This window comes from Rhinatrema bivittatum, chromosome 9, assembly GCF_901001135.1.
Source record: "Rhinatrema bivittatum chromosome 9, aRhiBiv1.1, whole genome shotgun sequence".
Lineage (NCBI taxonomy): Eukaryota > Metazoa > Chordata > Amphibia > Gymnophiona > Rhinatrematidae > Rhinatrema > Rhinatrema bivittatum.
This window is the reverse complement of record NC_042623.1, coordinates 42575109-42599381: the sequence shown is the minus strand read 5'-3', so window position 1 is coordinate 42599381 and position 24273 is coordinate 42575109. Positions and strand designations below refer to the sequence as shown.

At 42.3% G+C, this 24273-nt stretch overlaps 1 protein-coding gene across 1 annotated transcript in view; it reads left to right on the top strand.

Annotated features, from left to right (window-relative positions):
* Window positions 1-24273, top strand: part of RELN (reelin) — a 699179-nt gene that overhangs the window by 470733 nt on the left and 204173 nt on the right. Inside the window, exons 24-27 of the mRNA XM_029615599.1 lie at window positions 1537-1723; window positions 4672-4877; window positions 9487-9658; window positions 11163-11363. Coding sequence (XP_029471459.1) covers window positions 1537-1723; window positions 4672-4877; window positions 9487-9658; window positions 11163-11363 — 766 coding nt within the window. The remainder of the gene's footprint in view (window positions 1-1536; window positions 1724-4671; window positions 4878-9486; window positions 9659-11162; window positions 11364-24273) is intronic.

Here is a 24273-nt window from a genome sequence, read left to right as displayed (position 1 = left end):
TTAGTGTCATGTGACTTTAATCTAGAAAGTTGTAGTGCAGTTAGTATAATTGATTAAATAATTTCATCACACATCTATAACACAAATCTCTTTTCTGTTTTAACAATATATCTTGTTTGTTTTTAAACTTAAAAAAAGAAAATTATTTTGTACCTGCACATGTTTACATTTCAGTTTTGTAAATAAATACACTGCGTATCTTAACTTTTTGGTTCCCTACCCCATCTCTGAGCCTTACCCAGCAGGTCTGATTTTCAGAATGTCCACTGTGAATGTGTGTGACATATATTTATATACAGTATAGATCCTGTGTATGCAAATATAATTTACATAGTAACTTAGTAAATGATGGGAGAAAAAAACCCAAGTGGTCCATCTCAGTCGGCCCAACAAGCTTTATTTATTCTTTTGATTTGTTTATTTTTATTCTGTTAAGAGTAGTAGCTTGCTATGATGGCGGTTACTACCCCTAAACAATTAGCTAGATACTTCACTTAGATGCACCTCCAGCACTGATACCCCTAACCAAGTAGCTAGATACTTCACTTAGATGCAGCTCCAGCACTGCTAACTACATTGATGGTGGGGGTGGAAGGGAAATAGATCCATGGCGGGAGTGGAAGGGAAATAGAACAAAAAAGTCACTTACAAAGGACAAGAGTAATAGATAAGTATGAGGAAAAAAATAATAATAATAAAAAAAAAAAAAAGTAAAAGGTTGCTGGGCAGACTGGATGAACCATTTGGTCTTCTTCTGCCGTCATTTCTATGTTTCTATGTTTCTATGGTAGTAACTACCACTCCGTGCAGGTTACTCCTATTCTTCATTTCCATCCTTTAGCTACTATGGATCCTCTATGTTTATGCACATTTGTTGTGCTTATCCTGAAAATGAGGCCTGTCAGATGAGGAGGTTTCATGACCAAGCTGGTAACCACTGCATAAAAATGTGTCATAGCCTTATCTGTCTTAATTTTAATAAAGTACAGTAACCTGACTTCAGATAATTTTGTACAATGACCAACTTTAATTGTAATATCTGTTGGATTATAAGTATTTTGATAATGGAATATACTATTATTAATATTTTGATGTAATTACATTATAAACTGGTATATTTTAATGACCTCTTTTTGGCTGAGCCACGGGCTCTTCTCGGCTCTTTGGCTGATTGAGAATCTGTACAATAATATGGGAGGATTGCCCTGCTACCGCACCTCAGTGGAAACACAAAACCATTGGGACCCTGACTAAACCTGGAGGATTAAACATTCTGTTGAAAAAAAACAAAACAGAAAATTTTAGAATTTGAAAATCAGTTTGAACTTGGTGGCATGTCTTCATAAACATTTAACATTACGGTTCTAACAATCTTTCTTTGCTGTACTGACAAACCCTTATGGGTACACTTCTCAAGGTCGCAGTGCTCGCAGGGAACACGAGGGAGTGTATATTAAAGTTATAAATTCAGCCAGGGTATTCAGTGTACCCAAATGTGTCCGGTTTTAAATGCTTATGGTGTCTGTCTGCTGGTAGGTGTGATTCGGGATACCAGGGTTCGGAATGCCACCCTGAAGCCTCCCTTCCATCCACTGTGATGTCAGACTTTGAAAACCTGAGTGTTCTAAAGACCGAATGGAAGGAAGTCATTGGCGGAGAAATTGTAAAACCAGAGGAAGGCTGTGGTGTTATCTCAGCTGGGTCATCTTTATACTTCAGCAAGGTATGATTAACCAAATCTACTTAAGATAGATTTAAAAATCATTTAACAGCTTGTCATCAATTTCCATACCTGTTTCTACCAGGTATTTGACACAGGATTTAACATGAGTCCAATCTGGTGTATCGCTCAGGGCAAGACACATGAAGCAAGATAATTCTTGGAGAGTTTCATCCATATCACCAAATACTCTGTCACATGCTATGCAGATTTTGCACTCTGTCACAGAATATGCCACACTGTTGGTCTGACCCAACTTGGCAATTATTAAATTCTTAACCCATGGAACTTGTTGCCACAGAATATTGTGACGGCAAATAGAAAAACTGTTTTTTAAAGTCGTTAGACAAATTTATGGAAGATAGATTAACCATGGGCTATATAACAGTCCTGGGTTTAGTGCATCCTTAGGCAACTACACTATGGCACCAATATTGAAACAGCACTTAACTGGTTACGTTGGACTTAACCGGCTAAGTAGCAGGTACTGTATATTCAGCGACTGCCACTTAGCCATTTAAGTCACTTATCCAGCTGAGTTCTTAGCTGGATAACTTGGGGGTGGGTAATGGGCATAACGGGGCAGAGCTACTTAGTTGGATAAGTTATCCAGCTAAGTAGCAATATTGAGCCTTAGCCAGTTAAGTTATCCAGATAAATTAGACTTACTTAATGGTAAGTCTAAACTTAGCCTGGTAATATTTATCCAGCTAAGAAATTATTTATCTGGGGATATTCAGCAGCATAGCCATTCTACTGAATATTCTGTCTAAGTTAGCCAGATAACTCTAATCAGCTAACTTAGATAAATGGCTATTTTTTTAATATCTACCCCAAAATACTTGAGACACAGAAGTCCTACACTCAGATATAGATTAAAGACTAGCAACAGTTTGCTACGTTATAGATAGCTGCATTTCTGATGTCTTTTTCTCCTAACTGAACGCAATCTTCAAGCACATTTTTTTGATATTTGAAATAGTATAGGGAAGCTTAATGTTTGTTTTCAATCTTGTGCATCCTTAACCATGCCTGTTAGATACCAGAAGGATCTGCAGAGGAATAATTGTGCACATGCTATGTTTCTTATATTCATCCCCTAAGTTCCTGCTCCTATTCTCTGTTGGAGACCTGAAACTAGACTAGCTGGATCTTTCATATATCTCAGTTTGTCAGTTCCAAAGTTCTTTAACTCTAGGTTTGGAATTTATTGATACTTTTTTTTTTCAATTTTTTGACTTGGGAAAGTCATGTTAAGACAAATGTCTTGTTTTCAACTGGATCTCAGAGACACAAGGAAGAAAAGAGACTTGCCCAAGGACACAGTCAGTGACAGAGGGGAGTCTTGACCTTACCTCCACGGACTTTTCCTGAGTCAAAATTCAATACTGTAATCACTGAACCAGTCTTCTGCCCCATCCAGTATATGAATGCAGCTGAGTGCAATATCCAAGGGAAATTTTTTTTTAAACAGAGGTATGGACATATTGCAAGATGCACATAGTTTATTCCAGACAAATGTAAAGATTAAGGAAAATATCTGTGGAAAAAGACAGAAGAAAGACAAACAATAGTCCTGTGTTTAATTTTCAAAGTTAAGCCTTAGTCACATTTTATTTAAAGTTTCCTTGGCAAATGCATGGTCATTTATCAGAAGAATAATATATTTTCCTGGACCCCCCTACATATGGAAACTTTTATTACAGATAAGGCTGGGCATAATTACAATTAGTTGAAAGCAGTTGAATTTTATAATGGTGATTGATTGGTTTAGTAATATGTGTCTCTTGTTTCTCTGTTTGTTTTAGATAGTTACTTGTGTGGTTACTCCCCTCTTATAGGGACTAGGTGGACATTTTTCCTTTTGTTTATGTAATTTATAATGTTGTTAATCTATGAATAATCTTTTTAAATAATGGGTGCTATGTTAAGATGACGATATTAGGTTCCTCTGAGGCAGGAAGTAAGATCTTCCGAAACACGGACCATGTTGGATTTACATTTAGACATCAACACGGACAGTGACTGATTTTGGAGCACAACACAGGACATAAAATTTGCAGAGTTCCAATTATTTTCAAATTGTTAGTGCCAAGTTACAGCAATGATTATACATAAGGGCATTGCAGCAATGGTTGCTGTCAGAGCTATTCGTATTGCATTTAGCCCTGAATTATGAAGGTCCTGTTAGTACAATCTAATAAGAATATATACATAAAAAAATATATCACTTGCATGTCACAGCATTGTATTGTTTATTAAACATTGTTTGTTATAACAAATAAATAAGCATATCGATAAAGGAACATTTTTCATGGTTTATTTGGGTCTAGATAATCTATGCCTTAAATATTGCTATTTAAATAACAGAAATTCAATAAAAATAATTTAAAAAAACAAACATGTCAAAATCTACAAATAATCCAGTTTTCTCCAGAATCTATATGGCTGCTAGAAAAAGGCAATATGAAAGGGTGTATGATCTGTAAAATGCTAGAATAGATACATGGCACCAAAGATGTTTTGGTGCTTATTTTTGGCCTTCAGAAAGTGCCTTGTTTGTTTGGGTATTTAAAAACTCAAAGTGCCTTAGCTAAGGTATTTGTGTTAGCTGCTACAGTAGATATTATAGTGCCATGGGTTTACATCCAACGAAAGGGTTCTCGTAGTTGCATTGGTCCTGGAGAAAGCTGGATTTATTCTGCAGATGGCGAGCTATATTAATGGACTAACATATTCGTTATTATGCAGACAAAAAAGGAGGGATCCATGTGTTCTGCAGAGCTCAGTTACATCCTTAGCTGTTTTGTTTTGGGTTGGTTTTTTTTTGCTGCAGTCTGGAAAGATCAAAGAAACAGAATAAAGTTCAGTATTGTGGCAAAAAAAAAAAGCCTTTCAAAAATACAATGTTATGTAAACATATTCATTCATTGTATCTGCCCTTTTTGTAGGCTGGGAAAAGACTGTTGGTCAGCTGGGATCTGGACACCACTTGGGTGGATTTCATCCAGTTTTATATTCAGATAGGTGGAGAAAGTGCCTCATGCAACAAGCCGGATAGCAGAGAAGAGGGTGTCCTGCTGCAGTACAGCAACAATGGCGGCATCAGCTGGCACCTCTTGACAGAAATGTACTTCTCTGACTTCAGCAAGCCCAGGTACCAGCCCAGAGTTTAGCAGCAACCTTTGCATCACCTTTTGCTTTCATTGTATATTGCTGGGTCTGAGGTGGAGGTTTTGCACTGAATTTCAGGACTGAGCCAGCTGCACGGTTTGTTCTTAGGATTCATTTTAATAACATGCCAACCAAAATCTGGGTCATGTTGACTTGGGCCGCACTCAGGAATAGCAACTGTTCCCAAAGATGCCCCCCCACGCATATGAAAAAATGGAAAAACCTGTGCGGTGCAGGGGGAAAAGCAGGAATTTTCTCTCGTTTATCATCACACCTGCACTCTCGACCATCCTAGACCACCTGCACTCACGACCAGAAATTTTTAGTGCTCAGGATGAAATTGCCCCACTATATACATTTAGATTCTATCACAGGGTGAGCATTACTGCTTACCATGTGTACTTCCACAGCACCGTACGAACAAGGTAAGATCAGATTTCTTTCAAAATGGAGATTTCCAGCAGCCATATTCAGGGCCACCATCAAACCTCCTTTTGGGCTCCTTCAGATGTGTCCTCCAGGTTCTTTGATTTTTAAGCAAATGTCCTCTTTTCATGGGGAGGAATCCTTTTATGTGACTGTGATCAAGACACCTACCCACGCATTGAGAGAAGAAACATCTCCTGCCGATTAGTCTAGACATATGGGGATACTAAAGAGAGAGAGAGGCATCAAGCTCCAGAGGCAGCAATCTTGATCTACGTAGATGGATCTCTCTGTTTACCTGTGGAACTCTCCACTCACTTGCTGTCCTCTCCGTGGCCAAGCTTGTGCTCAAGGACCCTGTAGGACTCTCATAGTGAGATCCACTCCCCTGTTTCCTCATTAAAGACAGAGGACTTAGGCCTGGATTTATCAAAATGCGGTAAGTACCGCATGCGATAGCAAAAGGGGCATGTTTTATGCTAATTTAGCATTTATCACAATTTGCACTAATTACCTGTGCGAAGAGCTAAGTTAGCGCAAATTGCGATACCCTTTTCAGATTCTTTGATAAGTGCCAACCTGTTGTATTTCCTGCATTCAACCACTGGGGGACCATTAACAATGGTGAGAGAGAGAGAGAATGAGAATGTTGAATATAAAAAACTGCCCTCTCACAGCAAGACACGTCGGCTGTTCTTGTTTCCTGTAATCACAAGGGGGGTGCTTCAAATGTTTCCAGTTTTAAAGTCTTCCTTCTTGTCCTAAGACAAACCACCTACTCTTCTCAAGAAATTTTTGATGACAATTTCAGTGAGATGTACCTCTGGCTCATGCACTCTTTCATGAGCATTATCGATGCCCACATTGAAGAACTGAAATAGGAAACTAATTCCATTGTGGAAGTAACGAAAACATTGAATTCAGTGCACAATGTGCTTCTTGGTCAGAAGAACCAGCACTTCTTGTGCCTGAAAGGTAAGGGAATGCTAGCCCAAAGGTACAAGTAGGGGGCTGGATGCAGAGCAGGACATATTCTGGGACTGAACGCACAATCTACAGCATGTGCACAGAGGATTCCATAGATGTGGCTGGAACCTCTCCAAGACATCTCTTGCTTCATGTGGATTGCCCTGAGTGAAGCATCAAATTGGACTCATGGAAGCCCGTGTCAGATACCTGATAGAAAATGATGTAGCAACTGATGACATGAAATGCGTTGGTCCATACAGAAATGCACAGAAGTTTGCGAAAGCTTGCAGTGATGATGAAGAGTTCCACAAATTGCTGTCACACCAAAAGGGGCCCAAGTATTTTGAAAATCAAAAAACATTGAATATTACTCAGAACTATTGGAGATCACACAGTTCTTCTTTGCTGTTTCTTCTCATAATGTGAATGTAGAGTGCATTTTTTCATTGATGGAAAGCTAATGGAACAGTCTGAGTGTGGACTCATGGAAAGGGATTCTACTTTTGCAGTGCAACTTCAGCGAAATTTCTTGCACAAGAAGACATAACTCAGGACAAGACTGACTGAATACATGTGGCTTCTCAGCGTGGTGGCATATTTGTTTTTTGGTTTGTTTTTTTTAAGTAATGTATGGGACACTCTCCCAGAGATCAGAGCAGAGGAAGACACACATATGGTTGGGATAGGGTGGGACAATCCTCAAGCCTTTAACCCAACATCCAGGTATTCGCAGGCTAAGGTTTATTGTACTTGTTGGGTATAAGACATAAAAGTGTGATGCTCTTTATTGGTAGACAAGACCTTAACAGTTAAACACAAGTTTGCAAATTGTTGTGTGAGCTTATTTTCTAGATGTGCCTTTTTAGCAAAATGATAGCTGTAGTCATATTGGGGTAGATTTTAAAAGGCCCACGTGGGCGTCCATGTGCACGCAGCTCCCGGCGCATGCACATGGATGCACCAATTTTGTAACATGCGGTTCCTATGCACATGTGCGGGCGGGTTGGGACTCGCGCACACAGGGGGGATTTTGTAATCTACGCATGGTGACGAGACGTCCTGAGACATCTATTCTGAGACATGGAGCGGTGAAAAGCAGAGCAATTAACTACACAGCGAGAGAGCAGTGCTGGTTACAACCCGGACGCCACAGAAATTTTGGAACTATACAGAGAAAATATTTTAAAAAAAAATAATTTTGAAAAAATCACATATATGGAGGTGGCAGGAGGTTAATGATTATAACCATCATGACATTAGTGCGGGGACACCTACACTCTATATGAAACCTTCTGCTCTTCCTAAAAAATATTTTTTCAGATAAATTTTGTTAAAAGTATTAAGCTTTATTGAAAATTTATTCATACCTACTTTGGAGTGTAGGTGTTGAAATTGAAAGTTTATCATTGAAAAAAAAATTTTCAAAATGAATAGATGAAATTCAACAAAAAATTGTTTTCACAGTGACAGAGCATTATTTTGTTCTTGATCAGTTTAAAACTCAGAAGGGACAGGGAGTTTAAACTATGCTGATTGTTTGTGGCGCAAACAAGCTTAGCTCGGCTTGGTGCAGTGAGGGAACTGCTGGTCTATAATAGATGCTCAGACAAAACCAAGTTTTTGATGTATGGTTTTTGTTTGCTGTAATTCATTTAGAACAGCTAATCCATATAAACTGAATATAAAGTTTTTAAATAAATATATTCATTGTTTTCCCTTTTGGGGTTTCTCAGTTATTTTCCTGTTTTCCTAAATAAAACCACGTGAAAGGTTGTACTTTTGAAGCCTCCACTTGTCTGGTATGGGGATTTTAGGACCACAAAAGGGGCTACAAATACTTAGCCACAGCTTGGCCTTTTACAGTGACAAATAAATAGGACACAGTCCTCCAGTTAGTTGAATCCAGAAACACAATTTACACTACTCTGCACAATGTCTTAGGACTTTTGAGGTAATCTCAACCTCCATTGTTCTTTGGGTTGGGTCTTGTGAGGAAGTTCCTATCCTTATAGTTATCCATTCATTACTTAAATCCTTGAATCCTACCATTATACACTCCTCTCCCCTCCTTTATGCTGATACCCTTAGGGGTACTTACTCTTTACTCTGTCTTGGTAGCTTCAGTGCCTGAATGGCAACATTGTACCATCTAGGATAGCTGACCTAGCACTCCTTCACAAAGTTGCAGATTGCTTCAAGGAATGAACAGCTACACTGGACTGCCCAGTGCTCCACAGTTGCGACAAACTGAGTGGTAGCACTCGCAGCTCACTGCAGGTAGGGAGACAAGAGGATGATGTCCTCCTTCTTCAAAGTCTTTTCCTTCTAGCACTCTCTCTGGGATTACTAAATCAGAACCAAGACTGAACTATTGGAGAGTGCTATAGAAAAATGGTTTAGGCCACTCTCTAGCAACCACAGTATGTCTCTAGTCGGAGGAATACAGTTACCTAGAAAGTATTTGGTGGAGCCTTATACCTCTTTATTCAGTAAATACAAGAGTAAAAACAGTCCATACTGTCTCCCTTGGACAGATCAAGAAGCCCAAATAGATGCGATTTCACTCATTATAGCAATGTGCACTGATTTTTTTTTCATGTCATTTTCATTTTGTGTCATTATCTGTTTGATTTTGTTTTTAAAATGGTTCATGAGGTGTTTATTTTGGGTTTCCCTAATTTCAGAGTTAGTGTCCCCTAATGGGACTTAGCGTGTGCTAACTGGATGTTAGCGCGCACTAACTAAAAGTGTTACTAATAAGTTAAAAAGTGTCAATTGGGGAGCAGTTCATTAGCTAGAGGTATGGTTTGCATTTCCATTGGCTATCTCCTTAGTTACTTGTTTGTGTTGCCAAGGTTGCTTTATTTGTAGTTGTGATGTATTTTAGCATCTTTGTCTTCCTGCTCTTGTTAAGTGCCACAATATCTTTTTCTCTGCTGCAGTGATGTAGCCTCATTGGAAACTATTGTATTAGTATGACTGGTCATTCCTCATGCAATTTAGTCTATGAGGAAATATTCTCTCCAGTCTTCTGGTCTCCGATGGGTTGACATGTCTTCAATAGCATACGGGATAGTGCAAGGTCAGCTGCCAGCAGTGGTCAGCTCTGGCACAGCATTAAATATTACAAGGTAGAAAAGTCATTATTGTTTTGTATTTTGGCATGTTTAGAGTGATAAGGATCTTTTATTGTACAGATTTGTGTATCTTGAGCTTCCTCCTGCTGCCAAAACTCCTTCCACGAGGTTCCGCTGGTGGCAGCCGATTTTCTCTGGAGAAGGCTATGATCAGTGGGCTATCGATGATATCATCATTTTGTCAGAAACTCAGAAGCAAATTGTTCCTGCTGCTTATCCAACTTTACCACAGGTAAAAAGAAACCAAACATTTAAAAAAACAACACAGTCAAATAGTTATTATATAAAACAAATATAAAATTGTTGGGTGTGGGGGGTGGGAAGAGGGGAGTTTTCATTGCCTTAATCTTAAGTCTTTTGATAAAACTCTTTTGAAAATGGGGTCTTCAGCAATTTGACAACACCGTGGGTAAGTAGAGGGAGCACTAGTGCAGGTGTTTGCCCCATGGCCTATTAAGAAGTCTGATTCTTCCATCTTGCCGATTTTATTCATCTTCTTCCACGTTGGTGCCATAACACTGATATATCCTCCTCTCAAGTATTTATGCTTCATCATCGCTACCAGTCTGTAGAAAAGGGATTGGTACCACTTAGAAAAGAAAATGAAAAGAAGGCCCCAGGAAGTGACATTTAATTCCTATTTAGGGGATGCTGAAAATGATGCGCCTGGGGCTATGGGAAGGGTTTTCCCTTAAAATGAGAAGGAGGCCTTCTTGTAGCATGAGCGCGTGACTTTTTTTGATTGAAGACTGGAAATGGGCCCTAGTCTAGGACTTCCCAAACCTGAACGGTGGACCTCACAACCAGTCGGGTTTCCAGGATATCCACACCGAGATAAATGTTCCTATATACTGAGTTTCCAATGTATGCAAATTTATCTCTTGCATAATCCTGAAAACCCGACTGGCTGTGGGGTTTTCTGAACTGATGCAGGAAGCCCTGCCCTAGTCAATCTTTAAACATACAAGCTCTAACCAGGAATCAGGATTCAGTGTTCTGCTCGTCTGTGTCAGTACTAATTACTGGACAAGCGAACCAGTATTACAAACTTGCAAACTAGGGGCTGGTTGTGTCGGACAGACTGCAGACCCTGTAATTAACTAGAAGTCCTAGTGGAAATGCAGGCGCTAACGTGGCCAGGTCTGTCTGGCAGGCAATGCAGGGGACCTATAAGGTTGGATGTTTGGGCAATGGTTAGGTTAGTATTCCTGGCTATTTAGATTACTACAGAGTCTTGTGGTTAGGCATGGGAAGAGTGGGTGCTGGGGGGAGCTAGGTGGAAATACTGTGTATGCTCTTCTAACCAAGATGGTGGAATACAAAGGAAGATGAGGAAAAACGCTGACCTGGATAAGGAGAAATCTTGCAGACTCTAGCAGCTGGAAAATATGCTTAGTAGTGTGGATGGGATGGGCCCAGATGTGCTTTTCCCTCCATACATAACCTCCATAAGTTATGTATTTAAGATAGAAATTCTGTTTTATGTATGCTTCTTCCCTTACTACAATATGTTTCAGTTGAGAATTGTTTTCTCCCTATATACTGCACCAAATCTGCCTCTTGAGAGTTTCCAGATGTTGGCATGAATGATTGCATGGACCCTAATTATTTACTGCTGAGAACATTTCTGCATTCCTTTACCTCTGCCTCTCGCAGTGAGGAACATCTGCCCAACTAGCAAACTGTAAATACACATGGAAAGCAATATTATAGCTAATGTTTTACTTTTCTATCAGAACTTTTATGAAAAGCCGGCCTTTGATTACCCTCTCAATCAGCTCAGCCTCTGGCTGATGTTGGCAAATGAAGGAATGGCAAAGAATGAAAGCTTCTGCGCTGCCACTCCATCCGCCATGATATTTGGTAAATCGGATGGAGATCGTTTTGCAGTCACTCGCGACCTGACCTTAAAACCTGGCTACATCCTTCATTTCAAGGTATGATTCTTTCTAGCAAAGCACGTTTCAAACCTGCTCTTTATCAGATTAAGAAGTAACATGCAGTGCTAAAGCTTTCTTCGTGGTTGCCCGGTGCTAATTTAAATCAGCTCTGCTTACGTGGGCCTGCCATGGTCAGTAGGCTCCCAGCCTCGCCCGGGCTGGCACTGCTGTAGTCGAAGCTGCAGTCCTTGCTTTCCCGATGCATCCTTTCCTGTTGTCAAGAACCGGAGAGGAGCAGTTCGGGCAGAACTCCCATCAGCCCCTGCTGGCTTCAGTCTGAAAAAGAAGCAAGGGCACAAAGAAGAAAACATAAGACTGATTGGGGGGTGTTTTAGCTATTACTTGGCCAATTCTCTGAAAACTATACCTGCCCCATGGAACAGGTTTTGCTAAAAGAAAACAGGGGGTTTTCCTTTTTTTTTTTTAAGTTAAAACAAAATCATTGAACGTTGTCTGCCTTGTGCATGCTTTAATGTCATTCTGGAGTGTGTATTATTTTATGTATATGTGTATTATTTGGCAGCATACAATCACAGCAGCTTAACAATTCTAGTCTGAAGAAGGTGCATTGTGAGAACTAAACTTGAAATAAATAAGCAACATCTCAGCACGTTCAAGGCACTGAAAATGGTGACAGGCAGTTTGTTGCAGTCCAGTTTAATTCTAACACAGGCTTCTGTTGCTTTCAGTGGTGGGGGAAGCTATGGTCTGGCAGAAGAGCCAGGCTTTTACTTGTTTCCTGAAGTAGGAATAGTCATGCCTTTGGCAGAGCTTATCTAACAGGTGCTGCTTCCGAGAAAGATCTTGGGCGGATATCTGTTCTTTTGATTTCTTTTGTTGATGGAGTTGTTATGGAGGCTGAAAGCGAGGATCTTAGTGGTCTAGGAGGCATGTAGGAGGACAGCCTCTCTCAAGTAATAGGTCCATCTCCTCTTAAAATCTTGAAACTCAGCATCAGGATTTTGAATTTGGTTCTTAGGGCTCTGGAAGCCAGTGTAGTTTATGTAGGACAGGCGTGATATGGTCGTGCGGCTTGCATCCTTCCAGCAGTCATGCAGTAGTGTTTAGCATTAGCTGCAGTTTGTCGAGGGCCTTGTGCCGTGTGTTACAGTAATCCAGCTGTATGGCTACTGTGCCATAGACTACTGGGATTAGCTTCATCTCTTTGATGAGAGAACATAGTCTTTGTAAGCTACGTAATTGAGAGAGGAAACTCTTTGCTGTTTCCTGAATTTGTGGGAGCATGCTTAGTTCCCTGTCCGGCAAGACTCAGAGGCTTTTTTTACCTCTGTTTCTAGAGGGACCTCATAGGTTCCAAATGTGATTTTCAGCCAGCTCATATTTGCATCCAGAAAATTTCTGTTTTGTTGGCATTCAGATGGAGTTTGTTGTTTTTAGTACACTTATGGATAGCTGAGAGACACGTACTTAGCTTTTCTGTAGCTGTTTTTAGGTTAGGTTCATTAACGGCTATAAAAAAGCTGTATTAGTGTGTAAAGGTCTTGCAGGTTCTTCCACCTTAGAAGCTCTTTCCTATATTGCAAAACATTTGAGCACCTAAATTTAGGCCCTGCTATAAAATCCTTTAAGTGACGCACCTAGCACTGGAAATTGGCACTGAGCAGCTAGTTTCAGTCTCCCAATCTGACTCCTCCCCTGACCCCACCTAATTCTAAGCACCTAGTAAAAGTTGACAGCTATAATTAGGTACTCACAGAAAATGTTCACGTTCACTACCGTACATCTAAGCATCTAATTCCTTAAGTTAAGCATACAGTTCTTTTGAATATCACTTCATAGGACTTTATTCAATAAAGATTTTTTTCAGAAGCAAAAAATGGGGACAAATCCTTTTATAGCCTACTTTCCGAAGAGAAGACAGCTTATGAGATCACTATATGTGTGCTTGTACTCATATGTTCCTGCTTAATAACATTTGAGATCCATATTAAAAAGGTTTTAGCCAGCTAACTCAGAACACAGCTGGCCAAATTAATATTTGGGTACATGTGCAGCTAAGTTCTAGGCAGCTACAATTCAGCAAATAAATTAGGGACATTCTGGGGACATAACTCGGAGGAGTTGAGTTAGCCAACTAAGTTAAGTGGCTAACTCCAATATTCAGAGTTAGCTCGATGACTTAGCCAACATACAGCTCGATACAGTAAAGTTCAGTTGAAGATTTCTCGTCTGTAACGAGCTCGCTGCGCACAATTCGGACGCGTAAGGCAAACCAGCGATACAGTCTCCAGTTTTGCGCGTCCGTAGCGCTTCTTAAAACAGACGCGTAACCCTTCCCGCACCCGGCATGTAAATGAACGAATTAGCTGTATAATGAAGGAATTAGCTATTCCCCTCCGATACCGTAACGGGCACTCAGGTTCTCTCATTAGTAACGCACTGTTTTGCCGCAGCGGTAACGTGTTAGTTTACCGCCTCCCCCTAGTAGGAGTTAGGACTGTGAGTCTAGTAACAAATCCATCGACACTGCTTAAGATACTCAAAAACAATAAAACACAATTTAAAAAAAAAGCGATACAGAGATGATCGGAAAATGTAATGATGTGGGACACATAAAACCTGTCAGAAGAAAAAATAAAAATTTTTAAATACCTGTCGGAGGGCCGCGTGGTTCCAGGCGGCCGGCGGCGGGGGGACACGCGTTAGTTCGAGACAGCCGGCAGGCGGCGGGTGGTCGCGTGTTAAATCTAGGCCGCGGGCGGGTGGGCGCCTGTTCCAGGCAGCGGCGGCGGGGGGACACGCGTTAGTTCGAGACAGCCGGCAGGCGGCGGGTGGTCGCGTGTTAAATCTAGGCCGGGTCCGCACAGGCGCGCATTCATTCACTGCCGGTGGGGGCTGCCAGAGGCAGCCCCCACCGGCAGTGAATGAATGCGCGCCTGTGCGACCCCTGCGATTCGGCCCTCACGGCGTGACGTCACGGCATGTGACTGCCTTGAGCGCCAAATCGCAGGGGTCGCACAGGCGCACATTCATTCATTCACTGCCGGTGGGGGCTGCCGGAGAGGCAGCCCCCACCGGCAGTGAATGAATGCGCGCCTGTGCGACCCCTGCGATTCGGCCCTCACGGCGTGACGTCACGGCATGTGACTGCCTTGAGCGCCAAATCGCAGGGGTCGCACAGGCGCACATTCATTCATTCACTGCCGGTGGGGGCTGCCGGAGAGGCAGCCCCCACCGGCAGTGAATGAATTCATTCATCCAGGCGGAGGAGCCGGCTGCTTTCGCCACCGGCTCCTCCGCCTGGATGAATGAATGCGCGCCTGTGCGACCCCTGCGATTCGGCGCTCAAGGCGTGACGTCACGGCATGTGACTGCCTTGAGCGCCAAATCGCAGGGGTCGCACAGGCGCACATTCATTCATTCACTGCCGGTGGGGGCTGCCGGAGAGGCAGCCCCCACCGGCAGTGAATGAATTCATTCATCCAGGCGGAGGAGCCGGCTGCTTTCGCCACCGGCTCCTCCGCCTGGATGAATGAATGCGCGGCTGTGCGGACCCGGCCTAGATTTAACACGCGACCACCCGCCGCCCGCCGGCCATCTCTAACTAACGCGTGTCCCCCCGCCGCTGCTGCCTGGAACAGGCGCCCACCCGCCCGCGGCCTAGATTTAACACGCGACCACCGGCCCCCCGGATCCCGCCGGCCGCCTGGACCCACGCGGCCCTCCGACAGGTATTTAAAAATTTTGATTTTTACACTTCCTGGTGCCTGTCATTTCAAATGTCATTTGAAATGACAGGTACCAGCGCACCCAGGTTAATGTATAGGCGCTGTATTAAGCGCCTATACAGTAAAATGGGTTACGCGGGCATAACCCTTCCCTACCGCTTTAAAGCCGCGGCATGCATTTGCATGCGATTAGAGGAGAGTATCGGGGAGTTAGTGAAGAGAACTGTGCGTGCGGGGAGGAAGGGTGCGCCTGACACTACCTGACACTACCGCACTGTTTCTACCGCGGCCTTACTGGATCGACCTGTAAGCTTGTTCGTGCCAAAAATTTGTCCTAAACTTAGTCAGCTATACTGGCTAACTTTGCTTTCTGGATTGTGTTTAATGCCCTACCCCACACCAAATTTTCAGGGCACATCAGGGGTGTTTTTTGACACCCCCAACAGGGCCATTTTTTAAATCCAGTTGTATGCCTAGATTCACACACTTTGCTTTGCTTTGCTTTATTTCAGTTTATAGCCAGCCTATACATAAGGTTCAAAGCAGATAACAAAAGTAAGCACACACAAAATAACATAAAATGGAATGCAATAAATAAAACATAAAATTATATGAACAATGAATTAACAAATCATAAAACCAGGCCTGCACTGAATACAGCAGAATATACCACGGCCACATAGAGCTTTTGCCACCTCCCCAGCACAATACGATTAGTGGCATCACACCTCCCTACATCCCATCCTGGGCAGCAGGACTCGCATTTTTCCAAACATCATCTCCTGCTGCCTCGGGGCCAGTCTCGCAACTCTTACCACAAGATCATCCCCGCGGCAGCAGGAGATGATATTCGGATAAATGCTACTTCTGCTGCCAGGCACCCCACAATTTGGCAGGCTACTGTGAAACCTGTCCCACGGTGGCTGAAGAGAGAGGACACAGTGGCCCCCAACCCACTGGCTGCTGAAAAGAGGAAGCAGAGGCTGCCAGCAGACCCCATCCTGTTGGTGGCCATAGAGAGCAGGAGGATGCACTGGATGCCAGCAAACCCCATTCCACTGGTGGCCAAAGAAGAGGCCCAGGCTCTGTGTGTGTGGCTGGGTGAGAGAGTGGGTGGTGGCATGGTGACTGCCTGTGTGTGAGGATGACTGCATGTGTAGGTATGGGTGTGGATGACTATCTGGGTGGGTGAGATCCTGTCTATGTATAGGTGAGAGGCTGTGTGTGTGAGAGAGGCTGTATGTATGTGGGGGTTAAGAACCTATGTGTTTATGGGGGTGGGTGGGTGAGAATCTGAGCATGTGTGTGTGTGTGTGTGTGTGTGTGTGACTCTGTGAGAACCTGAATGTTTGTGTGGCTGGGTGAGATCCTGTGGGTAGGGGTATATGTCTTGACTGCCTCTGTGTGTCTGCTTGTGTGCGTGGATGGAGAAGGAAAGAGCCTGTAGATGGGTGAGAGCCTGAGTGTGTGCTTGTGGGTGGGTGAGATGCTGTGTGTGTGAATATGGGGTTTGAGAGCCTGTGTGTGTGTGAGGGAGTGGGAGGCTGGGTGAGAGCCTGCGTGAGTGTGTGGCTGGGAAAGAGCCTGTGTGTGACTGCCAATATGTGGGAGTGGATGGAGGGAAGAAGGGAAGAAGATAGGTGGAGAAAGAAAAAATAGAATAAAAAAAGACCCTGTAAAAGGAATTGGGAAAAGACTGAGAAAGGGAACATGGGGAAAAAAAGCTTGGAATCAACTGATTAGAAAAATAAGATCAGACAACAAAGGTAAAAAAAAATTATTTTGAATTTTTAGTGATTGACATATGTTATCATTGGGAATCTACATTTCATATTTGTATTTTGTTCTTTCTACAGTATTCCACTGTTCAGAGTCTGGTTTCTCGGCTTTCCATTTTATTTTTGTCTGCACTCTGCTTCTAATTTGTAGTCCCTTATTCTGTATTAGGTAAGGGTCTATCTGTGTACTGCATGTGTAACTGAGGTGCAGTATTTCTGCTGGCATGTAATTTTTCTGCAGGGCTTTGTTCTGTTAACCCCCCCACTAGGTGATGTATTAGCGTTCTAGGGAATGGGATAGGTGGCGATGACCTTTCGTGGATTGCAAACTGGCTAAAAGACAGGAAACAGAGAGTAGGATTAAATGGACAATTTTCATAGGGGAGCTGTTCCATCCCTTTTATCATTTTGGTCGCCCTTCTCTGTACTTTCTCCAATGCAACTATATAATCTTTGAGATGTGGCGACCAGAATTTACACAGTATTCAAGGTGCGGTCTCACCATGGAGCAATACAGAAATATTATGACATTTTCCATTTTATTCGCCATTCCCTTTCTAATAATTCCCAACATTCTGTTTGCATTTTTGTCTGCCACAGCACACTGCACTGACAATTTCAATGTATTATCCACTATGACTCCTAGATCTCATTCCTGGGTGGTAGCTCCTAAGAAAGGCCCAGGTGTCTCACAAGGCTCCTAACATGAAAAATCTCAAAACCCTCAAAACAACCCAGAGAGATATTCCAACCAGCTAGTGAGTAGACTGGAAGAAAAAAATCCTCCTGACCCTGGTCAGGACCACTAAGCAAGGCTTGCTTAGCTCCTCTGACTAGCATTGAGCAATATCAACATCTAAGCTCCTAACTACCTCTTCACTGTGTGCAAACCAAAAGGGACTACCTGCCTAGCTCTAGCCAGAGCCCTGCTATAAAAGCTCACCTGGGGGACGGCCTTTCCAGACCCCACAGAGGGAGGGTCCGCATTTGGCTGGAACCTTCCCCCTACAATCCATCCTGCACTAATTAGCTGTTCTCTAAGAAGCCGGAGCTTCCTAGTAGCATGACAGGTAGTGTCCGCTACACTAAAATATCATATCTCCTTGCACATTGTCAGGGAGATTGCAATTTTCAAAAGCCATTTACCCACGTTAAGTGCACTTAACACAGGTAAAATCTATTGACAATTCAATGATATATATCGTAGCAATTTTCAAAAGCCCACTTATATAGTTAAAGTGCATTTATTCATGTAAAACCCAGTTTTAAGCATTAAATGCTTTTGAAAATAAGCCCAAAGTGTACAACTCTGTTCATGCTGATGGCACTTTATAAACGGTAACAGCGACAGGCTGTTTGGATCATTATACAGACTTCTGTGCATCTATGTTAATGTTTATTAAATCATTATTATTATTATTATTATTAATATTATTATTGCTTTTTTATAGTGATGTTGACATGAATTTAAAGCCCATTTGAGGCTGGGAGCAGAGTCCAGATTGAAATGATTCCACTTCCCATGAGCTAGATCTGCACACCTGAGTCTCTGGAATATGATGTCTCTTTGGTCTCTGTTTCCAAAACAGAGATTCTCCCACTCTGGGACTGAAACAAAACTGGTTTAAAGATCAGGTCATGTGCATATTGTGCTTTCAGGCTACCTCCGGAGTCTCACTTATCACCCCCACGCACCCCCATCCCATACTCCTTCCTTCACCCCACTACTCCCCGACAGAGAAGTTGTTCATTTTATCAGTGTGGGCTTAGTACAGCATAAAAGTCCATGATCAAATAAAATGTGTGTGGGGGGGGGGGGGTGCTGGAGCTACACAGGGAGATTACATCTTCCACAATGCGGGTTAAAGCTTATCTGCACAGCTGCAAGAGCGTCTGCCTTTTCTGTGTGTGATGGGGGCTTTGCCTGTCTCTAATTCAGTCCCCAGTATTTTCCATCAGTAAGATAGTGCGAGAGGGGTTTTGCATTTTGGGATCCTCCCACATCAGTAACCTCACCTTTTTATGGGCTAGGTAACTTGGGGTTTATAAAGCTTGGGAGCATGCTCAGTGGTCAGAGGGTTAGGCACAGCTGTAAGAGCCAGAAGGAAGGAGAGACCCGCAGAGGGTTGGAGATAGAGATTCCCTCAGAATCTCAAGCAAGCTGCATTTGGAGAAGTGGAATTTGAGAACACAAGCTGGCGATCCCCTCAGGATCTCAAAACCTGTGATTTTTGGAGTTTTTGGACTCTGAGAAGATTTTGATGTTTTGGAAACTCGGGATCAGGACTCAGAGATTTGAAGAAGATTTTTGGAAAAGGTTGATCAGTCCATAGGTAAGGTAACCCCTCTGTATCCTAAAGGTCTGGATCAGAAGTTTCTTTTTGCCCAAGCAACCAGGAAAGCTGGGATGAAGGGAAGTGTGAGCTTTCGGACATTTTGTCCAGGCTGAAAGAGAGAATCTGGGGTGAAGAGAAGCTGAAATAAGTGAAGAGAAGTGTAAAAAGTTTTTGGATTACAAGTTGCGAGTTGATCCACGGTTTGGGAGTTTTGCTAAGGATCATGGTGCAAGGAACATGGACAAGGAAACCATTTTTCCACTGTATTCATTGTTTTGATGCTGAACTTTGTTTTGTGAAACCAGACTAGATGTTTTTATAAGCAGCAGTAAAGATTGTATTTTGAACACCACTTTTGGCATCCTTGCTGGAGATTAACTTCTCCTCCCTTCCCCCTCTGGACTTGAACCTGGACCTGTACCACTGCAGAGTGAAGGATAAAGCACCCACTTAGGGGCCAGTTATATGTCCCATTGTCTGAAACTCTCTTCCAGTGGAATTAAGGCTGAGCAATTGTATTAAGAGGTGCAGATTGACTTTCTATTCAAGTAGACTATTATTAGGTGTACAGGTACTGCTGGTCATGTTTAGCGGGTTATGCATTCCAATGAATCTCCCTTTTCCTTCAGAGGTTTTTGAATCCTGAGTGAATGCAGCTTACTAAAGAGTTCTGCATTATTGAGATGTTAAAATCAAGGCAAATTGTGGTTTTGTTTGTTACATTTTGTATTGTATATGATTGTAAACATGAGTGTTTTATTTTGTACATCACTTAGGCCGCAAGTGTTAAGCGATAAATAAATTTTAATAAAATGAAATGAAAAATGAAATCTGTTTCCATTTAAGAATACCTGAATGAGCTGGGTAATGGGAGTAGGTATTGGAGGAGAAGGGTAGCATAGTAATATGGGGAGTTTGGGGGAAGTGGTAGGCAGAAGACTTTGTTATTTATATTTACTTTGCTTCTGCTTCCTCCTTGGAAGCTTCCGACTTACAGCCATCATAAAATCTTAACAATCTTTCAATAGCAGTAGTCTTTTTATTTTTAATAATGTTGTTCCAGCAGATTTTTATGAGCACATCCAATTTTTTTTTTTTGCTGTGAACTTTTCCCCTTCCCTCCACCTCTCTCTTACGATTTTCGGTTTGCACCATAGAAAGAGATTTGACTTTAAGATACCACTGGCGAGGGTGGGGTATTTCCCTCAGTACCGAATAAGGAGTGTACACAATGTCTGCAAGGAATAGGATTGCTTGAACCGCAGCGCTTTTGTTAGGGCCGATTATCTGATGACTCCCTCGGCATGCGCAAGATCAGCTAGCGATGTGGGAGCAGCTGGCGGAGAGGATGGTGTGTGCTCGGTGCAGCCATGGATGCTGCCACGTGAGACACGCTGAGGGGAGCTTTCGGTCAGAGCTCTATTCATTTCAAGTCAGAACCCTAATGCTGTTTTAATGCTTTCTGCGTGTTTACTAAATCTATTCTTTGTATCATACTCTTCTATTTTCATTACATTTTATTGGATGAGTCTCTGATTTAGGAAAAAAATTAGGAACTATTCCAGGCATTTAGCAGAAATCAGCTTGTCACTGCTTGAATGTTTCATTTAAAAGTCAAGAAATGTAAACAATGAGGTGCATATTCAGAAGCATTTAGCCCGATAACTCAGGCATTATCTAGCTAAATGAATATTTGGGCTCTTATCCAGCTAAATTCTAGCTGGATAACTTTTTATCCAGCTAGAATTTGGCTGGATAAGTCAGGGGCATAACAGGGATGAGCTGAGTTAGCAGATAAGTTATCCAGCTAACTCTGGTCAGCCTGTACACTTGACCTAAAGTTGGCCTGTTAAAGTTATCTGGCTAACTTTAAGATAGCTGGATATAATCAGCAGCACTACCATGCTGCTGAATATATATATATATATAGGGAAAGCTAGCTGAATATGGATCGCAATAATTTTAAAAGCCCTTTTTTAAGACTTAACCTTTTCACTTCCAGAGTGATAGTATGGGCATTTCACAGTTTTTTGTCTGGAATGCAGTTTTCAAACCATGGTAACTTTATAAATGTATTCAAATTTGCATAGGCCAATTCTATTCCACTTATTTAGCTGAAGCAGGGCTTTTCGGTAATGCAAGGCTTATGTGGCAGCCAGATCATCATCATCCCTAATCCCTCTCTAAGGGCCAGAGCTATAGAAGGGTTTTCCCTTTTGTTTATTTATTTATTAAAATATTTTTTTATCCTCCTATAGCAGACAGTTACCTATTTGGTATCTATGGCAGAAAAATGCTTAGCACATCCGGCCCCAGTAGGGAAAATTTGTAAAACTATGTTCCCCAAGTACGGATACTTCAGTTCAAGGGGAATTGCAGATAATATTGTAGGGGAAAGAACAGTCCTGAAACCCTCAATTTGTCTAGTTTCTTAAAATACAATAATTTGTGGTAAGATATTTTATTGCTCAGAGGTTTTATAGGAAAATTAATCAGTGGATGTCAGGCAGCATCAATCCAGTCTATTATCCTCCTTTTCTTTGCTCTATGAATTCACTTCCTGTCAGAGTCACCAGCTCCCAAGAAAACATTTTCACTAACAGTGTGACAGATTTTTACTGGCAGCATGACTTTTTTTTTTTTTTTTTTTAGCGACACAAGGGTCATTGCTGGACACTTACGGGATTCAGTTCTTGGGGGGCAGGGGTCCCCTCTGAAAATGTGGAGTGGACACCTTAAAAAATACGTGCTTTTGCCCATTAAAACGTGGCAGACCAGTCTATCTGGACTAGCTGGACTGGCTTTCTCTTTCCCCAGGCGATGGATGAGCAGTAAGCTTCTCTAGAGCAGTGCAAGCCCTTTTAAAATTGAAAAAAGCAAGCAAGCAGCTTGACCACACTTCACTTAAGGCTCCCATCCACTTAACAATGGCAAGAGACGAGTGGCCAAGCCACAATCTGGGCTTTATAATTATAAAAGGGACCACACCACTGAAAAGGAAAAAAGGGAAGTAGCAATCAGCAGAAGTCTGCACTTAAAAAAAAAAAATCAGGACCTTTATGGGCAGGTCCAGTTGTAGCTGCTTTTTACGGGCAGTTGACAACCCTGGTTCCTGTAGAAAAAGGTAACTTCAGCTCGGAAGTACTCATTGCTCATTGTGCTTGCCCACAAAGAAAGCAAAGTTACTTACCTGTAACAGGTGTTCTCTTTAGACAGCAGGACAAATCAGCCATACTCCTTGTTCCTCCCCTTTTAGTGTTGAAGTTTAGCTTGCTGAAAAGACTGAGGAGACTTGCGCTGTGGTGGCTGCGCAGGAATGAATATGCATGCTCAGAATGACCTTTTTGAGAGAGCTTCTTCTATCGCAGCACCATCAGAAAACATCACCCTACTTGTGTGGCTGATTGGTCCCGCTGTCTATGGAGAACACCTGGTACAAGTAAGCAACTTTGTTTTCTGAAGCTATGCAGTACGAAGATTTCAGGATCTGGTAGGAAGTCATTCCCTCCCAAACCTTTTGGTTCGGGCTTCGTTTTCGGTCTGCCATGGGAAATATCGTATTTCCCGCGGTTCGGGCCTTTGAAATTTGGGGGGGGGGATCATCCTCCTTAATGTACCCATTAGTGCACACTAACCCGAAAATGAATTTTTCCCGAAATTTCGGGAAAAATTCGTTCAGGATTCGATGTCCCCGAAACAGGACGAATGCACATCCCTAGGTGATAATGCCTTTAAATATCCAGTTCTCACCTGGAGTACTATGTTCAGTTCTGGAGACCTCATCTCTAAAAGGATAGAGACAGGACAGAGGCGAACCTTCCGATACCTGAAAGGTTTTAATTTTGCATGAACTTCAAACCTTTTCCATTGGAAAGCAGACAGTAGAACTAAGGGTCACGAGATGAAACTCCAGGCGGGGGCGACTCACAATCAACATCAGGAAATATTTCTTTATAAAGAGGGCGGTGGAGCCTGGAATGCCTTTCCAGAAGAGGTGGTGAGGACAAAAACAGTAAAGGAATTCAAAAAGGCATGGTATAAACACTGTGGATCGCCTAAAGGCTAGAGCCTGGAAATGAAGAAAAGGGTCATGGGGTTAACCTGCATGAAGCAGCAGTTACTACCCTTAACCAATTAGCTTTCATGATTTTGACACAATTCCAACATTTCTCTCCGCTTCAACGGTGGGGGTGAAAGAAGACCAGTGTACTGATACGCAGACATTAGGGGAAAAGCGCAGGACTGCTTCTATGGCCAAGTCCAAAAGCAAAGCACATTCAAGCAGCATTGTCTGAATTATCAAGGCTGCTCACGCGGTATAAATATTGCTAGTAGTATTACTACACTTAACATAAGGCTTGGGGGTAACCTGCACAGAGCGGCAGTTACACAGCTATTTTAACTTACCATAGCCTAGCATCAAAGACATGAGGATACATTTCATATCAATAACTCTGGGGCTACTGTCAGAGACAGGATGCTGGGCTCTAGATGAACCATTGGTCTGACTCAGCTTGGCCATTCTTAAGTTCAAGATGTATAAAATAAAATTGACCTTGTGACAGGGAGAGTCATCCTCCTTAATGTGCCCAATTAGTGATATGCTGTTCACAGAAGCATTTAAGCATAGAGGAAAAAGATACAGCATGTTCGACGCATTGAATATTTGTTTCATGACAGATATTTGCCCCAGTTCAAGAGAGTTTAATATAGTAATGATGGAAGAAAAAGATCAAATGGTCCATCCAATCTGCCCAGCAAGTTTCTTTTGGTAGTAACTGCCGCTCCGTGCAGGTTACCCCATGTTTCTGGTAACTTATATAGTTGCCAAGCTGTCAAGCTGTTAGCAGAGTTTGACCAATGGTTCTGATGTACATTATAGGTAACAAAACTTTGAGATATAAAGTTGTCACCCGTTTCTGAAAATAGCCTTTCCAGTGGTTACAAATAGTATAAAATGGAGCCTGGAATTTTATCATTCCATAGTATAAGAATATAAAAGGTAGGTAGGAGGGGATGATAGCTGACATTCTGACAGTGACTGCCAACCCTTTCTCCCTTCCAGTCTTTCACATGCCAAATAATGTCAAAATAATGAGGTACC